At 38.8% G+C, this 19,941-nt stretch overlaps 1 protein-coding gene across 1 annotated transcript; it reads left to right on the plus strand.

The window, feature by feature from the left end:
- Positions 1 to 6: 6 nt before the first annotated feature.
- Positions 7 to 19,692, plus strand: TMEM62 (transmembrane protein 62). The gene is made up of 14 exons (XM_048948524.1): positions 7 to 432; positions 4,227 to 4,338; positions 5,469 to 5,606; positions 6,637 to 6,682; positions 8,604 to 8,745; positions 10,363 to 10,487; positions 10,639 to 10,761; positions 11,304 to 11,459; positions 12,400 to 12,559; positions 14,224 to 14,337; positions 15,295 to 15,379; positions 16,922 to 17,026; positions 17,838 to 17,956; positions 18,857 to 19,692. The coding sequence occupies exons 1-14, from the start codon at positions 271 to 273 to the stop codon at positions 19,181 to 19,183; spliced, it is 1,914 nt and encodes a 637-aa protein (XP_048804481.1). The 5' UTR covers positions 7 to 270; the 3' UTR covers positions 19,184 to 19,692.
- Positions 19,693 to 19,941: the final 249 nt, after the last annotated feature.

A 19,941-nucleotide genomic window follows, 5' to 3' on the forward strand; every position in this document is an offset into this window, starting at 1 on the left:
GGCTGGCGTACAACGGCCAACCCGGGCCGTAGACGCTGTGAATTTTGATGGGCTCTCCTCGTGCCTTAAGCATCAACATGAGCGATCGCAGCTCCTGACCCACGCGGACAGAGAACCCGATTCCCGCGTGCCGCACGGCACAAGGCACCCAGCCCTCGGCTTCGTTCTTCCAGCCCCCCGAGGGGGCGGGCCGCTGGGCGGAAGTGCTGAAGCCGGCGGAGGGCGGCGGGGGCCGCCCGGGGCGGGTACGGGCTGGCGGCGAGGCGCAAGATGCTGAAGCTGGCCGCGGGCCTGCTGCTGGCGGCAGCCGCGGCGCTGCTGCTGAACTGGTACTCGCCGGCAGCTTCTTCGGCGCCGGCGGGTCTGCGCCGCCGGCGGGCCCCCAGGCCTGCCCCCGGGGCGGAAGCCGCCAACCTGCTGTGGGCGGTGCAGGTGAGCGGGGCCCCGCTGAGGGGGTCCGCCGCGGTGGCGGGGGTCGTACGGGGTCTGGCGCTGGGGTCGAGGGAGGCTCTGCGCGTTTTCTCTGTAAGCGCTCCCCTGTGCTGTCCGTGAGGAGCGGCAGGTGTCCGGCCGGCCGCCGTGCCTAGGAGACGAAGTGTAAGAGGAGAGGGGTAATTAAAGCTCCCCTAATTATTGCATTAATTTGTGTTGTATCAGTACCCCATCCTGTGTGATACCGGGCTCGGCTGCCCCTTTCCTCCTCCAAAGATCAGGAAACTTAGGTGACAGAGAAAATCCCCCCGCTGTTTTTTAGCGTCAAAAGTACTGGGCCGGCACGAGAGCGGTACAGCTCGGCTTTCGTGCCCGCGGCCTTGTCTCCAGGCTGAACCCGGAGCACCTCTGAGCGGTGCTGGCTGTGTGCCGGCCCGGCCGGCTCCTGACGCCGCAGCGCTCCCTGCTCGCTCCCCGCGCGCTGTTCGCCTACGTGCTGGGTGGCTGCAGCGTTCTTGTTAACAAATGGGCTCCTGCTATTCCGCTCTTGTTCCGAAACACTTTCTATGTTAGCTGCAGGCAATGCTCTTAGCGTGCGGTCCAGCATGCTATGAGTCCTATTGTTCTCTCCGATTGCTGTGTATTTTCTAAGCCAGTTTTTCCAGTGTTTTTTTTCCTTCTGTGACTTAATACACTGTCACTGCAGAACAGTTTTCAAAATGCGATATTTTGTTTGAATTAACATAGATAACATCCTTATCTGGAGGTTTTAATCTCAGAGCCATCCACAACAGTATGTAGCTCCAAAGCTATGCTGGCAAGCAGCACGCACAGCTCCATACTCCTCTTTGGTTGTGTTACTTCCAGTGGAGTTCTCCCAAGGATAGGTCACGGCACAGCTAATTTGAGGCTTGGCTTTACTTTCGTGTGGTTATGCTCTCTTTCAGATGTGCCCTTTAACGGCAACTTTATCATTGACCTAACTTGGAAATGAATCAAGTGCTAAATCCAGCGTTGTGCCAGATGATGTTATGGGAAACGGGCTGCGAGCTCCCTGGTGACTCCCCATGTTTAACCTGGGTCACTGGATCGAGCTTGGGAGATTCTGCTCCTCCCACAGCAGCTTCTGCAATGTTTTTCCTCTTACCCACAGGACCATCTCCTGTGAAACCAAACTAAATTATGATCTCTCTACTACAGTCATCTATTAAGGTTTTTTTTCAACTTTCTTATAGTAAAACTTATAAACTTAGTACCCAGTGGGCTTTCAAATGCAGTGTTTTCCCAAGAAGGTTGTGGATGCCCTGTTACTGGATGTATTGAAAGCCAGGCTGGATGTGGCTCTGGGCAGCCTGGTCTGGTGGTTGGCAACCCTGCCCATGGCAGGGGGGCTGAAACTAGATAATCTTTGAGGTGCTTTTCAACCCAGGCTGTTCTATGATTGTATGGTTTGACAAGATTACTGTTTGGATTTTTTTTCCTGTTTCTTTCAGCTTGTATATCCTGTTTCTATAAGCCTTGTAATACTCCCTTCTTAATGCCCACCTTTCTTAAACAACCACTTCTCTAGGTTAGGGATGTGGATAGTGATTTCTCCTCACTCCTAAGGCTCTTCCAACCCATTTTCATAAAAGCCCCTTCCTGTGTCTCGGTGGGAGAGGCTTGCTTTCTAGATCCATCAGGTGGAGGCAGAAAAGTAATGCGGCAGGTGGACTTGTATTTCCTTTTGTGAAAATGATTTCCCGATTTGCTAAGAGCATTACAAACTTTTCCCCTTGCCTACTCACTTCCACTTCTTTGTAACTCCCATCGCCTTCATACTTTGTGGTTTTTAATAATAACAAAGTTAGTTTCAGTTCTGCAGAAGTGTTGGGATGCTGCAGCTCTTGGAACTTAACAGAAGAGCCTTTTTTAAATCTTAAGCTAGTATTGTAGGGAAAAGGAATGGGAAGATCCTTCTGGAAAATCAGGCCTCTTGACAACTGTCTGCTTATCATATTTGAGATTTACATTTTCTGACGTTATTTGTAGAACAGGAGAAAGGTTTTTTATAAGACCTTTTGCTCAAGAATCTGGAGACAGCATTGATAGAAGTTTGCATATTCTCCGTTAGAATGCTAAGTAAGTTGCAAATCTACAGACTTAAGAGAAGATATAAGATGCTGTAGCATTGTCAGTGATTAAAGTAGGTTTGATGCATTGAGGTAGTGCAGTGGAATTGGCAGGGCACAGCCTGAACCAGTGGCTAAGCACCAGGTGAGAAGGTGTGGCTAATCCAGGGAGCTCAGGTGTGAGCAGTGCACCTGAGTGATTGGAAGGGGTGGAGCATGGATTCACCCCTCCTCACCCTCATTTAAGGGTTAGCAGCCAAGAAAGCTTGTCTTCTTTTTGAGATTGCATGTCTTTTAAGCTAATGGTTGTTGGAAGTGGTGAGCTAATTTTCCTTTTCTATTAACTTCTCTTGTTCTGTGGTGCCTGTATCCCATTCAAAGGCACTGTTGTCATTGCCTTCTTTTTGGTATGTTTTTTCTTTCTGTAGTTTTACTATGCTCTTCAGTTCACTTATAGCTTTATGAATAGCTTTATGAATGTCTTAGTGAACTTGAAGTTAAGAGTATGCTTAAAAGCTTTTAGCTTTTTTGACATCCAATTCTGATCTAGAGAAAAGTTCTGTAGAAGCAAATGTGGAGTTTTCCTAGACTAAACTAAGAGAAACTGTTTGCAAGTACGTCAAAATGACAAACTAGAAGGTAAGGCATTTTATTTCTGAGGTGTTTGCCTGCGTTTCTTAAAGAGCAAAAAGAGCCACATTTATTCAGTAAGACGTAGAAGTTCATGTTGTTTTTCAGTTAAAGATAGCATAGAATCACAGAAGTTGGAAAAGGCTTCCAAGGTCATCTAGTCCAACCATCAGTCTGTATGCTCAGATGGCCATGAGCACGTGCTCACTAATCTCTGTGTGTGAAATATTCTTTACCTAAGTTGAGGAGGATAAAATATTGATTTGGCTGAGGTGGGATGGTTTGAAAGCATTCACTCAAGATTTGGTTGGACAGATCTGGAAAGCCACTATGTTTAATAAATAAGTAACTATCCACATACTCTTCTTGTTCTGAATTCCCTTCCTTCCCAATCCCCCTCCAAGGTTCAATATGCCTTTATTGTTGTGAAGGTTTTGACTGATTAGTTCAGAGATAAACAATGTATTATTTCATGGCTGCGTACAAGCAGTTTCCTCGTTTCTTGGCAACCTTTACATTCTCGAAGGTACGTAGAATGGGATGTAAATGGACTCATCAGATTCCCATTAAAGTAAATAGGGAGAATATTAGAAATCCTTCTGCTCAGCTATTGGAGATCTTGTATCAGGTATGAAATGGCTTCTTAGTGTGCTTCATGTCCTAAGCTGATTTTAACCTATTCTTGCTTTGCAGAACTGTTTAAGTCTCTCTTGCAGAAGGATCACTGTATTGCAGCAGAAACTTGCAGAATCTGGAAGTCAAGCAGCTGCTTACAGCTATCAAAACTTACTGTAGATAGCTGTGTATTTCCCCATACTGTTGTATGCCCTTAAAATCAAGGAGACTTGATGTATATGTGATTTTAGGGGCTGCAGGGGTAACACTGTGGTATGCTTGTTCTGCTCTTGTTTTTTCCTAGTCATCTGTTTCTGTACTTACTTGCATCCTTGGTACAGGTATGAATCAATGTGACTGCCCTTATGCTGCACTCTAGCATATTTGGCTTTGCAGAACAACTTGTTTGGGACAGCATTTCATTTTTCTCTTTTGCAGGTGTCAGATATCCATATAAGTAGATTTCAGGATCCCACACGAGCTTCTGACTTGGAAAAATTCTGCTCTGAAACAATCAGTGCAATTCAACCAGCATTTGTTCTCGCAACAGGTAAGCAATTCAGAAGTATGAATTTCCTGTTGAATGTGCTGTCAAATAAAGAGCAAATAAGCAAAACTCTAGAATTTCAGAAGAGGGCCTTAAAACTTAAAGGCTTGTTGAGCTGTGGAAGTAGAATTGCAGGTGAAAATAGATCGCTAGAAGCAGAAGAGGCCAACTTCTGAACTTAATAATTATTTTTTGCTTAATATCTTGAATTTGATGGGAATTCAGCATGTTATGTGTAACTAAGACATAATGCTGTAATGTAGCTATTTTTTTTTCCCTTATTTATCACTATGCATTAGTTGTGATTGGTAGTCACCTTCTTTTCTTGTAGAGGTTGTTTCATTCTTTGTGTGTGAAACTGTAGGAGAGAGTAGTGTCTCAGAAAGAAAGTAGGAGTTAATTCCTCCCTCAATTATTCTGCACTAGAACAGTCCCTGTTTATTTGTATGAAATTCTGCTGTGATCTAATGTAAGATTTTTTTGTTGTTGCTGGTTTCTGTTTGAACTTATTATATGCCAGGACAGGTAAAATAAGTCTTGCCATTCTATTTGATATCTTAATTCTACTGTTGGAATGGAGTAAGTTTTAGCAAGCAAATTGAAAGGATTTTGAACCCTTACTGTAGATGTGGTTTCATGCTAATTCTCCATTTCTGTCTCCATTTCTGACAATTGCTTATCTGCTATTTGCTTTTTAAGTTCAGCTCAGCAATACTTAGCATTCATCTTTTTACTAACACTGCAGGAAAGTCTTAGCATACAAATGAAAATGAGAATAATTTGAACTTCAGTTAGAGCTTAAGGAAATACTGAAGGTGTGAAGTCAAACAAAGTCTCTGTGACTGGAATTATCAAGGATAAAGAATGCAGAGCACTTAACTTAGCCTGGCATTAGTAAAAGTGTCACAGTGACACATTTGGTGTTTGATTAACTTTCTGCATCTGCAGTAGAAGGCATTTACCCTTATAGTAACCTCTTAGACCAGAAGTTGGGAACATCTACATTATACCCAGCTGGCCTGCTGCCACTTACACTAGGAAGCTTGGATTGCATGCTTGCTTATTTTGTGTTTGTATGAAGTATTTGTAACTGTATGGATATCTAGTTAGATCTCACCTTTGTACATTTGCAGGTGATTTGACAGATGCAAAGACAAGAGATAAATTGGGATCTGAGCAGGTAGAAGAAGAGTGGAAAATTTACCAATCAGTCCTGAAGCGATCAAGAGTCAGGGAAAAAACTAAGTGGATAGACATCAAAGGAAACCACGGTAAGAAGGTTTTCTCTGTGATTACAGAGATGATTTAAGTAAGTTAAAATATGAAGTGTTAGTAGTTACAAGCATATTAATGGTAGTTATAAGCCAGTAGAAAGGCTTGCCATCCAAGTACCTGTTCCACCAAGGGCATATCTTGTTTACAGGCACTTACTGGAATTTTAGTAACAAGGAAGTAAGAGTCTTCATTTACTGCTTTGCAAGTCAAGTGGTGGAATGTATCTTCAGATGTTAATTTCCGGATGGTTGTTTTATATACCCCATCTTTTAATAGAAAAGCAAGCTGTAACCTTACTGTACTGAAGAAATGGTTTAAATTTGCTTCTCATAGGTGTCTTCTAACTGGTTTATATTCTAAAAGTAGCACATGTTCATCAATAACCTTATAACAGCTGGCTTGTATAGCCTACTGGAAGGGCATAGCTAGAAGGCTTAGTACTTAGGTGGAGTGAGAAGTACATCCTGTGTTAGGCCCATAACACTCCCATTTTCCTGGAAGACTTCTGCTAGCAGCCATAATGGAGAGGTGTGGGCTCCAGTACAAACATTCAGTTTGTAGTAGGACTGTGGTAGTGCAATGCAGTACAAATGTTCCCAGGTTGTTTCTGTTTTATTTATGCTAGTCTCTGATGCTATTGCTACTTTGTTTTCCCTAGATTAGTTAGGCCTTTATATAACACACTCAATCTGAAAAGCTGTAAAGCTTTGTGATGAAACTGAAACTGTGTGGTTAGCTTTTAGCCTCTAAATTACAACTTGCATGTCTACAAAAATTTTGCCTTTGAACTGAAACTTGAATGAGAAGTTTTCATACTACTGGGTCAACTGCATGAAGTGTATGATGTTTTCTATGTACAATTGGACAATCTGCTTATCAATTGTGTATTTGTTATTTTTTTTAAATACAGCTTGCCAGTGCTTGCTGAGACCATTTTATTTTTTAATTCTTGATGTTAAAAATACAGACAAATAATCAATTTAATGTGAAAATGTATTCGCTTCCTTTTTTTCCTCTCTCTTACAGATTCATTCAACATCCCACACCTGGATAGCGTTCAGAATTACTACAGGTATTTCTATTTTCTACACAGACACCATTTTATTCAATAGTGGAATTGTTGAGCAATATTCTGTTTTCAGTTATCAGTTATGCTTTCTCCCTGACTGTTCTATAGCCCTGGATCACATTTGCCATTCCTATTCCTGGTTAGTTGTGTAGAATGGACTTGGAGTACAGAGAATTACTTGCTTAGACTTCTCACCTCTTAGCTCTGTATGTTTTGTAATTGCACACATTGTAAATCTGCTGCGTCTGGGAAACATACTGTGCATTGTATTTCCTTAGCAATTTTGTGGCTTGTTTCTGTGAAACAAGTATTTTTGAAGAATCTTTTCTATTTTATATAGATGGGGGGGGGAAGAAAAAGCAACACAACACTTGTTCTTTCTGCATGCTCATTTTCTTGTTATATGGGTCTAAATTTTATCAGAACTACTTCTTCACACTTGAGTGATTTTTCTTTTTTTAAAGAATAAAAGTAGAAATAGAGATGGGAGAGGAAGAAAAAGATGCTGGGTGGATGAGTCTTAAGGAACACCCTGGAGTTCTAAATGGAAAGATTGGTCAGGAAGCTTTCACCTTTTCCATTGATTCCTTGGTTTGTACATTGTAAAGGTAGCCACAGCTGTTACTGATGTTCAGTCCCTCTTTTTTTTCCCTGCCCTTCACATTTGAACACAAAATATTGTCTCATAACTTCAGTGATGTTCTCAGCTCTGACTCTTAGAACTAGGGGAGGACTTAGAAATCTAATTTCTACTTTAATTCAAGCTCTTCTCACAGTAAGAACAGAAAATTTGATAGCTCACCAATTTGCTTCAGTTCCTGCATCCAGGCAAGAGCAGATAATGTTTTCCCATGAATTCACAGATGGTATCCAACAACAGCTTTATGTGCAGGAGAATGTGGAATTCAAATGTGGATTTACAGTGCAGGGCTGTAGGGATGGCACTAATGAGGCTTTCACATGGCCTAGTTCAGCGCATGTCCCTGTATCTTTCTTTTTTACAGCAGTGTAGTATCTGTCTTCCACACTACTTAATTTATGGTTGCTATCAGAAATCCTAGTGAATTGTGTGAGATGTAGCACTAGTAAATTTGTCTGAACATCCCTGAATTCTTGGTGCTGAAATTTGGCCTGGACAAGGCTGTTGTTTGGGAAGATGTATGGATCACCTGCGGAAGAGACAGGCCTCGCAAAAGGGATTCAAAAGGATTAATAAAAAGTAAAGAACATTTTTATAAAATGTGCCACATTCAAAGGATATAGAAAGGTGATGGCAGGGTAAACAGAGTCTTGGGGAAGTTTTCTTTTATTTGCCACCATCAGTAAACACTCTAAAGGGCAGCATCTTTTTTTTTTTGTCTGAGACACAGTGAATCCTTTGCATGATATCTGGTCAAATAATTCTTTGCTGCGCACCTCTGAGGCAGGCTGCAGGTACAAAAATGTAGGCCAAGCAAACAGTTAACAGAGTAAGATTTGATGTCAAATAGGTATTAATGTTAAGAAGGCAGCAGTTGTATTGAAATATACTATTTTTATACAAATGCATGAGTTCCTATTTTACATCCATGGTGTAAGCAGGGGATAATTCAACAGTTGCACATAGTTTAGGTGAGACTAGAGGCAGCAATCTAAGGATTGTGGTGCTGATCTTCCAGTTTTAAAAGTTCATGATGTTCATAAAGATAACATTAATTTCAAGATACAAAGATTTTGAGAGAGCCTTTAAGGCACTGAAAGTATAGTATATATTCTGTTAAGTACAGGTTTTGCAATGCCATTGATTTTTTTTTTTCAAAAGATTTTACTGCAGTAACAACATGGAGCTAGATCTAATGCACAAACTTTTGCATTTATCCTACGTGTCATTTTTGTCATTGCTGCAGGCTTTCCTATTAACAGTGTTTTGATTTTATTATGACAGGAAGTACTCTGCCTGGCAGAAAGATGGCTCTTTCCATTATGTTCACACCACCTCATTTGGGAGCTATTCATTCATCTGCGTGGATGCCACACTGAGCCCAGGCCCAAAGAGACCCTATAATTTCTTTGGGATTTTAAATAAGGTATTTTAGAAGTGTTAGCATTTCATTTTGCTGTCTATTTTAAGGTGTATTAATCTGGGGGTGTCTTTCCTTTTTTTTTTTTTTTTTCTTATAATCAAGAATTACCTAGAACATTTATGTTCATCAAAAAGAGTCTCTACATTTCTAAGTTAATGTGTAATTTGTATGTTTGCTGTTTTTGAGATACTCTTCTGACTTATTGCATACAGTTACTATATTTTGGCAAATGTGTCATATTCTGTCTTTGGTAACAGCCTCAATGACAAGTAACATGTTCTTCTAATCTTATCCAAAGGAGATCCAACATTTCATTAAATGTTTTTTAAATCACTTGATGCTGCTTAGATGAAAGATGATGTAGGAGTGCAAGGTATAGTACCCTTCTCAGTGTTTCCTGTAATCCATAGGTATGTACATCCATAGGTAGCTTTGCATACAAATTCTTAAGGAGTAAAGTAATGCAGCTCCTGTCTGGGCTGCAGTAAGGAGAGAACTTTCTTGGTAATTACCCAGCACCAGGAGTATGAAGTGCCTCACTTGCAGATTTTTGCATAAATCTTAAGGTAAAGAAAAAAGGTAACCATGGGTCACCAGGTACTTGTGACTGTTAGGAATCAATCCCCTGCCCAGAATTTAAAGAATAAATTGCAGTTGCATCAGTGCATTGCTTGGGTTTCTAATAGCTATCTTATGAGTTTAGTCTCTAAGAAAATTTCTACATAAAACAAATGAAATCTTAATTTCACTTAAACTAGTTATGCTAACTCAAAGGTATACTGAATCCATTTGTTTTTAATACAGGATTTATTTCTGTTTCCTGTGTCCGTGCATTACAGCATTCATTTTTAGGTAGGAAGGAAAACAATATACTGATTCTTCTTTGTTTTAGTCTAAAAGAGGCTTTGTGAAATGGTGGAAGAGTGCATTTATACTTTTTTTCCCCTGCCTCCTGAGTTAAGTCTTTGCTTATGCTAGTGTTGAGTCTCTCCAAACTGTAAGTGGTTGATGTCAAAAAGACAGTCAAAGAAGTGATAGAGAAGTTCAACTTGCTGTCTAAAGCGATAATTATGCTTAAAGTTAACAGCAGTGACAGAGTAGTAGTTCCAAGAGTCAGTGTTACAGTTCTTCCAGTGAAATGACTGAATCACATGGTGTGCTGTTCTGAGATCTGACATGGCTGTAAGAGGCTGTCAAGCAAGTCAGGAAATAATAAGAGTACAATTGCAGAGTAAATACATTGGTAAATCAACAGAAATGTTTCTTCAACTGTGTAAACCAGCAGTAGAAAGGACAGAAATGTAACTTAACTACATCTATTCTTATAGCACACTCTTCCTCTGTTAAGTTGTAAGGACTTTAAGTATCTTAAATTCATGTTTTTTTTCCAACAGTGGAGTTTTATGATGTGTTCAGTAGTGCAGCCTGTTTATTCTAAAGCAACTGTGAATGTTCTCTGTAAATAAGAGATTAACTGCATTCTTCATTAGTTCCTTTCTGCATTTCATTTGTTATTATTTCCAAAGAACTGAAATGGTAAATAGTTAAACAGTTGTTTTACTGGTTGGTTTGTTTAATGGTTTGCTTGTTTGGGGAAAAACAAACACCTGTCCATTTCAGAATCAAATGCAAGAGCTCTCTGTGATGGCCACAGAAAGCCTCCGCAGCAATCATACTGTCTGGTTCGGCCATTATCCCACCTCAACAATCATATCCCCTGCCCCAGGGATACGAGCATTAATGAGGTAAGGCATATTGGTCTTTTTTCCATGTGTGTCTTTGATCTGAAGTACACTTCTAGTTTGTCTTCACATACTCGTCTGTCACTTCACAGGTTTTCTGCAATGGCATTTCCCTCCTGTCCAAACAATCATAAGTCTTGTGTTTTTTTATTAGTTCTGCCACAGCTTATTTATGTGGACATCTCCATACAATGGGTGGACTGATGCCAGCCTTGTATAGCCAACACCGTGGTGGCACTCTGGAACTGGAATTAGGAGACTGGAAGGATAACAGGAAGTAAGTAAACACTGTGTGAGCAAATTATTATATGGATCCTAAGTAGTTCTACCTTTTATGCTATTTAAAGAATTTGAGAGAAGCATTAGATCTGTCTGGTTATTACTATCAGTGTTTTTTGAAAAATGTCTATGAAGTTTTCCTCCCATACCAACAGTGTGCTAATAAATCGTGTAGACTAACTTTTTGATTCATTCTTGATATTTGAAAACTAAAAAGATGGCATCTAAATGTCTATGTAATGTATGTTTAATATTCTAAGTAAGAAAACGTAATGAAATTCAGCATCAGTACTTTAAGATCCATGCTCTGGGCCAGCTGTAGGAATTCTAGAAATAAAACACCTACCTGTGCTCTTACCTTACCAGCATGTCAAAAAGCAGCTGTATGGTTAATACAGCAGTCAGTTAACATATGATTGTGTACAAAAGAGAAGAAGCAGAAACTAAGTCCAACAAGTTCTGTGTAGGAACTTGGGAAGCATGCGTGTCACCTGGGCATGCAGTAGTTGTGTCAACAAAGTTCTCTTTCTTTCATCTTAGGTACCGGATCCTTGCATTTGATCATGACCTCTTTAGTTTTGTGGATCTCACTTTTGAAGAATGGCCAGCAGTTCTCATCACCAATCCCAAATCCTCCCTTTACAGCAGTTCTTTTCATGAACCACTAGTGAAGATTCTTTACTCCACTCATATCAGGTACCCTATAATAATCTCTTAATATCAAGTGTTTGACAATGTTTTAATAGGTGAGGTATTTCATGGTATATATGTGTATTTATGTAACATGTGCCTTAAAAAAAGTCTCTGTTCTGCGAGATTGTTGCTGAGTGCTCACTTTGTGTAATTTAAGCAGAGTTTACAGCACTATTCTATCCTATATACTAGTTCTTACTTGTTTTGCATATGCAGTTATTTCTACCAAAGCCAAGTCCATCTTTTTTTTTTTGTGTGACCATAGCTGGTAGAGTTTAACACTTAACGCTGTGTTAATCCTGCATGTTTGCATCATCTTCACTGACTTCAGGATTTTGTCTATTTTCTGTTTACTTTATACATCTTAGCCTTTTCTTCTGTTCTCAGTTTTACAGCCCTGCTGTATTACAAATATTAAATGTTTAATATTACACATTGGATATGTGCTTCGGCTGATTTTTCATGTTTTAAATCCCTCTATCTTTTCACTTCTGCCTTTTCTATTTTTATTTTGTTTCAAAGTTTTTATGCACTTTCAGTCATCTTAGATTTGTTATTAGATCAATAAATAAAAGTCTATTAAATATGCAGAGTCACAATCAAAAGAAGCTTCTTGTACTTCTCTGTTTAGGAAGCTACTTTCCAGTTTCCTGTTTAGAATCTTATCTAAACATTTTAATGATCATATTAAACTTTTTTATCAGCTCCGCAGCCCAATTTCCTGTTCTATTATTTTGCACAATACCACTTGGGATTTCCTTTGTTAGTTGTAAGAGAGCTCTGTATTATCATTTGCCTACAGATAATTTATCATTTTTGTTCCTAATTAATTCCTTTGAATTCTTCAGACTTACGTGACAAAGGGAATTCTCTTAAAGGAGATGATGACAAATCTGCAACTCCTCTAATTAGATCTGTTTATTGTTGTTGATTCAATCCTTAGAATTCTGGCCTTCTCCCCTGCTGCCATTACTTCTGTCAAAGTCTATATAGATGGAGTTTACCTAGGGAATGCTCATCAGACATCTGGCCCTCTTTATGTGCTGAAGTGGAGCCCACAGAACTATAGTGAAGGGATCCATCAAATAGATGTGACTGTCCAGGTAAGACACCTTTTGGCATTCTTTGTGCTGAATCTTTATGTAGTCGTGTGTGCCATCAGCCTTCTGCATCACGTAACTAGAGGGGAAATGCATGACAACTGACTTTTGATATTTGTCTGAGTTACGTTTGCTAAATAGGAAAGCATAGACTACTGAGCACTAGAAGATTAATAAAGCATCTGGTTAAGTGTAAGGTTTCTTATTTTTCATGATAAATATTTAAAAAGGACAGAAAAGCAAGTCATTGTTCAGGAAAAAAAATTGCCTATTACTCAAAAGAAACTTTTGAACTTTACCCTTATAAAGATGGCTGGGATTGATTAGAGAAAATGCAGAGAAGCATTGTGTTAGTTCAGAGTGCAAAGGAACTGGGTCTGGAAAGTTTTGGAGGTGGGAGTGCTGCCTTTCATTATTTGGCTTTTTACAACCTCTTGCAGGCTGACAGGGAATGTGATTTCTCTTTCCCAGAACAACAGTCTTAACTCACATTGGATTGCTGGGGGGGAAAAAATTCTTATTCAGTGCTTCTGTTTTGCGAACATATTTTATTTCTGACCCTTCAAGTGGCGAATCAGAGTAGGGAATTCAGCTTTGTCCTGCCCAGTAGAACCCAGCTGGGCATTCTTCTTCCCAGGACAAGGACTTATAAGGCTCCATAATTCCTCCCTGCCCACCCACCCCACTCCAATGACTTTTCTGTACTGTCAGTGTTCCAACTCTTAGCTTGTTACTGATTTCTTTTTAGGGTGTGATTTTTTTTTTTTTTTTTTTTTAGGGTTTTATAACTGATTTTTATTTTGACTACTGAAAACAAATGCACAAAACTGAAAAACATACGAAGATGGTTACACAGACCTGTATAGCAATATGGTGGTGTTTTTTGTGGAATTCTGCATTTTTTTGCAAATACGGAATGTTAAATAATCTGATTCCTTTCCAGTTATCAATCACTATTACATCTGGTCACTGAATAGTTTGAGGAAAGAGGAAGATGGAAGCCTTAACTTTTATTAGATGTCTAGAGAAAACACAAATACTCGATTGCTGTACACTGTTTCTGGGGCTGTCTAAATGTTATGGTCTCAAGTGTCACAGTAAATATACTGAGTTCTTTAATATAAATAGCCAGTTCATCATGTCCTAGGAGATAAGATATCAATATTACATCAGTACAAATATCAAAGAATTCTGTCAAAAATACAGCAGAATTGGGAATAAGAATGCGCTACTGGATCATCAGGATACCTGTTACTTATAATGTAACCAGCAAATATGCCAGGAACTAAGTACATCAAAACTTTCTTTTTAAAGGCAGGCTGTTCTCTAGAATTGAGCTTTCAAAAAGACAAGTGTTGGTGATAGTCAGTAAATAGTTGCTGTCTTCCATAAAACTGCTGAGTATCTGAAAGGATCTCCTCTATGTGCAGGACTTTCAGATTTTAAATTAAAATCTCAAACTTAATGGAGTTGTAAAATTGTCAGTAAGTAATATTCTGTAGGTAGAAGTGTTTTGATAAAGCAGCATGCAACTAATCGTCAGCTTTTCAGAAATGCTGAAGGGATCAACTTGCTACTTGATTTTTTTTTTTGTCATTTATGTGTAATATGTTACATTAGCACTATTTATTAGTACATAATTGGTTTCTTATTTTATTTCAATCTAGGATGCTTCGGGAAGAATTATCACACAGGGTCATATATTCTCTATGGAAGAAAACCATCCTCTTAGATTTGGCTTTTGGCCATCTGTTATTCTTCTTACTGACCACTATGTTCTAGTAAGTGCTCTCAATGAAAACAGCTGTCATTCTGTGCTGGCCTCCCCATGGACTGCAGGATGCATTTTCCTAATTCCCAGTAGACTTGAATGCACTTTGCTTTTTTTTCAGATATAATCCCATTGGAACTTCACAGGCATTTCAATTGTCATTTCTCCAGGTGCATACTTCCAACATGAAGTTTGCATGAACTATTGCTGCACAAGTTGCCTTCCATGGCTTAGTCAAAATTGTCTGTTTTGATATATATACATACATAACATATATATATGTGCTTGTTTTGTGTAACCAAGAAATTGAAAACAAGCTACTGGAGATATTAGAAAAAGGAAACATTAAATCAGAGGAAACTTCACTGTGATTTTTTTGTAATGTGTGTACTGGACAAAACAGTCTCCCCTCAGCTGCTGATGGGAGCTGTAGCAAGGAAGGCAAAATTCCCATTGACTTCAGTAAGCTTCAGGTTATTATCCAGACATTACAACTCAGTACATAGAAAGAAGGCATGTAATAGCAGTTAAGGTGTATTTCTGGAAGAGCACATTGATGTCCACATGGCTGCAAACAGTATAGATATTGGCTCAAAACAATTACATTAATTTTAATTAACCAGTATTCTTCAGTGTCTTGAACTGCAATTCTATACAGGACAGTATGAAAAAATTTATTTTACATAAGAAGTGTATTGATGGACTATAAATACATGTGTTTTACAAACACCACTTTTGAAAGATTCAACAAGTATACTGCTGTCATACATCCAACTGAATTTGAAGTCAGTATAATGCAAGTGGATGTAAACATAATAAGTTTCTTAATCCATTGGTGCCATAATGCCAAAAAGCATTGCATATCTGTTTCAATCAGAAATGTGTATTTCTATCAGTGTCTAAAAGGGATACACAAAGGCTGTTAATATTTCAGAGCTGGCACAGATTTAAAACAGTTTATTTTCAGGCTCGTACGCTCTTTGGACTGATTGTGCTGACTCAGATTGCCTTGCTGGTTGTTTTCAGATACCTCCAAAAACCAGCACTCAAAGGTATGAACCAATGTTTATCTGTTTTGTTTTGTTTTTTTTTTTTTTGCTTTTTTTAATGCAGATCTTATTTTGCCTAAACTTATTTATTGTTTACTCTTTTGCATGTTAACAGTATGTAAATAACTGTTATTCTCCATTGTTTTGCATTTAGCACTGTGCATTTTGATTGGGTTCTCAAAAGCTCTTGCTTTTTAAGAGGGCCCAGAAAATCTCCAGTATATCAAATGAAGTCAGTTGAGAGCTTAAAAACTCAATCAGGTATCTTCATTTGAGGGGGGGGGGGGGGGAAAAAATCAATTAATTGAAGTCTAAAGGCTTCATCTTAATTTTTTCACTGAGAAAATCTGATGCATAGGGAGAGGAATATTTTGCATCAGTCCTGTGGAAGTGTATTCATTTCACTACAGCTAGTGCACAGTTCTGTCTTTATTGCTGTCACCAGAGTGGAGGAACAGATTTCCTGCTACAATAATTTTTGTTGATCTTTGCAAACAATATGTACAGGCTTCTGTCTTTATCAGGATAATAATATCAGTTCTTGTAACTTGATATCTTGTTCATGATAAATCTGGCAATTGAAAATACTTTCAGCTTGGAGGTGTTTATCCTTCACACAATTGTTTGAACCACACCTTACTAATGAGATTATTTTAGAAGCCACCTCCTTTCCGATTCATGTCAGTTTATGTTCCTTCCTTTACACCCATAATCACCTAGCACTGTGAGGCAACTGCAGCAACCTGTTACTTAGAAAGAGAAAAGATTTTCAGTTAATTTGAGAGAATCCAGCAGTTAAAGTAGAAAGAGCTAGTGCTTCATGATCAGCTAGGTCCCTGTAGACAACAAGTGTTTCTCAGAGCAGTGAACAAATTTTAGAGCTCTCAATTTCCGAAGTTCAAGCTTGCCTCTGGGAGTTAGTGCTTTGTGAGAAGGGCAGCCATGTACAAGCCCAATTTCTAGAAGCTAACTTCATTTGGAAGGCTCTTTGGATCTCAGAATATGAACTAGCTGCTGCAGTTAAAAGAAGAAATGAAGAGTAGTTGCTTTTTCTCGCTAGCGTGACATGCTTGTCAGAATGCTGTTGTTTTAACATTTAATTTTAATTAGTTTTATATGAGTTGCTATTAGACTTCATCAAGCAAAACTGATCAAAGAATATCCTGTAAGCCTAGTCCTTCATGACCTGCACAGTTACTGTTTCAAATTATTTTCATTTAATATGAACTTTCTCCATGTTTTTCATTCTAGCTGACTTCATTTTCTGGGTATAGAATGGTCACTGAGTTTTATTTGCACACAGTAAGTGCATTTGTTTAGAATGGTAGTCTTTTTCTGCTGTTATTAGCATTGCTGTATTTTTAGTTTCTTATTTTTATCCCATTTTAGAAATGCATTACCTTTTATTTGCTCTGTAGACATACCAAATATTTTTATATTTCTTAATTAACTGAATGAGTAATGTACAAACTTCTTTCAGAAAGATGTGTATGCACGTTACAGCCTGAATCACACTTATTTTTCTGAAATGTTGCCTCTATTTAGAAAAGCCAGGACTACTGGGTCTGACCTCATTTTCCCTTCACGTCTTCAGTAAAATAAATGCCTTCTATTATTCAGTTCTGGTTCTGAATTTATACACTGTTCTGGGTAAGTAACCTGGAGGGCATAAGTTACTCTTTGAAATTACACATCAGATTTTGTTGAAAAATTGGATTTCAGAGATCTTGGACAATGGAGGAAAAGATATTAAATTGTAAAATTAATGTGGAACTTTAAAAGTTGGAAGTCTAAGGAGAATAAAGGTTTATGATTAAAACATCCTCAAATAGATTTAGCAAATTACATTTTGAAAGCAAAATGAATATTTTCATGTTTAATTTGGGTTTCACTTATTCTTTGAGTAAGATCTGTGCCTTGGCATAAAACAAGCACAGAGTGTGCATCTCACATGACAAATCACTAAGATGTGTCAGCTCTGATATTAAGGATTTTAGCTTTTCTCTTAAAATGTTTCTAAAATAGCTACTGTTGTGGAAGCAACACGGTGCAAGATATGCATTTTGACTTGTCGACAATTCCAGCTTGGCTCAGTTTATAACTGTCTCTAAATTTTACTAGTTTAGCAATTCTGTGGTGGGGTTAGCACTTGAAAGGATCTATTTTTTCATCCCTCTCGTTAGGGAAATGTTACCTATGTTGTCACAAATTCTCACTGAGATTAAAGCAACTTTAAAATATTTTATTTGCATACTGCAGCTCATTGATGGACCATAGCAAAAGGTTAGGATTCATTCACATCAGGAGTGTTCATCAGATTGCTGTTTGTTAAACATGAAACATGTTTAATACTACAAACAAACAGTAATCATTGTACCCAGTCAAGCATTTTGATCTAAGAATTAGTGAAAGAGCTACAGCACCACCAGATACAAATAGAAGTATGTTGATTTTCTTTCAGGACCATGGTTTGTAGGCGAACTGATAGATGGCCAAGTGGGAGCCTGTTTTTCCTTTGGGGTGTTTGTTGGTGGTTCCTTCTTACGGGGTGGTCTCACATACGTGGTTGGAATTTTACAGGTATGTGTTTAGAGATGAACATTGACAAACTGCTCTCTTCTGAGAGTATTTTGTTGGGTTTTTTATATAATTTTATAAAGAAAGGAGTTTTGGGAGGATAAAGAAGATTAGTAACCATGCTTGACTATGGCAAGCTTTCTAACCTTTCTTCAAACTTAAAAGATAGGACAGAAGGAAGTTGTGGATATATTCCTCACACTTTTCTCCTCTTTGATGTTGTTTCAGACTCTGCCTCTAATGCTGACATCCAATCTCTACAAATTTGTTCTTCTCTCTGAATTTTTTTGTTTGTCCTTACAAATGAGTTGCAGTAATTAAGCAAAACGAATGTCCAGGGCAGCTGTTGCACACTGAACATTCTTCAGATCAGTAGGTGTCACTCTCCAAGTAGACCTGAGTCTGGTTTTCTCACTGGTTTGATCTGGCTGCCCTCTGCATTTCCTTAATCTGAAAGGCGGGGTGTACTTCCTCAGCATCAAAGTCTGAACGCCTCACTGTTGCCTTCATCAGGGTCCCTCCCTTGTGTCAGTGCTAACACTTGCTTTACACCATATTGGGTCACAGAGCTAAACTGGGACAAAGGCTTTCATTTTCTTTTGTTACACTAGTATTTTGCCAAGTCTAGCTCCCTCAACTAGATCCATAAAGAATCAGGTAAATATTAGTGCTGTGCACTGCAAGAGAGCAGGCAGGAATACTTGGCCTGGGACTGAGGCTCAGGCAAGCCAACCTCTCTCAGCTGCAGTGTCTTGGACGTGCAGCCTGAGCTTCTACCTTTGGGAATTGCACTCAGTATTTGAAATGGGACAGTTTTGTGTGCTCTTATCTTTCCGTGCTTTGTGTCTTGCCCAGAGTATTTGGCTTGATCATTGTCTTTTTTTTTCTACTTTTTTTTTCCAGATGTTGTTTTTCAATGTGCCCTTAATGGCCTATCTGTGCTGGTGCCTCTTCCTGCGGTGCAAAGGTCACAGTTTCTATTCTCATATCCATCATGTCCAACGCCTCTTGGTTGTGCTTATTCATCTGGCAATGGCACTCCTGCTGGCCTGGCAGGTCTATTCTTGCTATTTCTTGCAGCGAACCTATGGGACCTTGGCTTTTGTCCTCTCTCCCATGAGAACATGGTTGGTGGCCCTGACCTCATTTCTGATTTATAAAACCTGGACGTTTCAATCATCTGAGCTCAGAACTTACACAATAGAAATGAAAAACTGTCAGAGCTTCTGAAATGCAACACAATAGTTGAACTTCTTCAACTGAAGATGAAACCTACTGTTTTGTATTGCTGGAATTCTGTACAGACCAGCCATGAAGTGGTAAGATCTGATGCTGCACCTCCATTGCTGCATAGCTGTAGTAAACGTATAACAGTATGTATTATATATGTGTGTTGTATTATACGTATGCAGCATACTGTATAATGTTATACAATTACACATTAATACACTGTGCAGTAAATTGTGTAATCTGTAGTATGTTTTTTATGATACAAAGCAGAATGTCTCTATGGATCACCACTGGAAATGTTTACTTGTTGTAATTGAATGGAAAATATTTTTAATTCTTAAATTCTTGATTTTTGTAATGCTGGGAAAAATATGAGTAGATCTGGATAACAAGCTCCAGGGTTTGTGTGTAACTGCTGCTTATTTCAAGATCTGCGTGTATTTCTAGAGGATTAGACCAGATGTCCTTATAAATTAATATTTATTACAAAGGTTCTGTATGGCCTTCAATGTAAGAGTCCAATGCTTACATACACTCTTCAGTTCATAATGGCCTATAGGAGTTCTTTATAGGCTGCTGGGTGTTTAAATATGTATTTGTGCATACGTTCACCTGAGCCATGGTCCTAATCTTATCCTGGGAGCACTAGTTAATCAATGTTTGTTTGTTGATTGTGCTCTTTCTCTGGAAGGAAATTGTTGTTTTCCACTGTTACGGTTGCTGATTTTCCCACAGTTGACTACTGAAAGGGCAGGGAA

Source organism: Lagopus muta, chromosome 6, assembly GCF_023343835.1.
Source record: "Lagopus muta isolate bLagMut1 chromosome 6, bLagMut1 primary, whole genome shotgun sequence".
NCBI lineage: Eukaryota > Metazoa > Chordata > Aves > Galliformes > Phasianidae > Lagopus > Lagopus muta.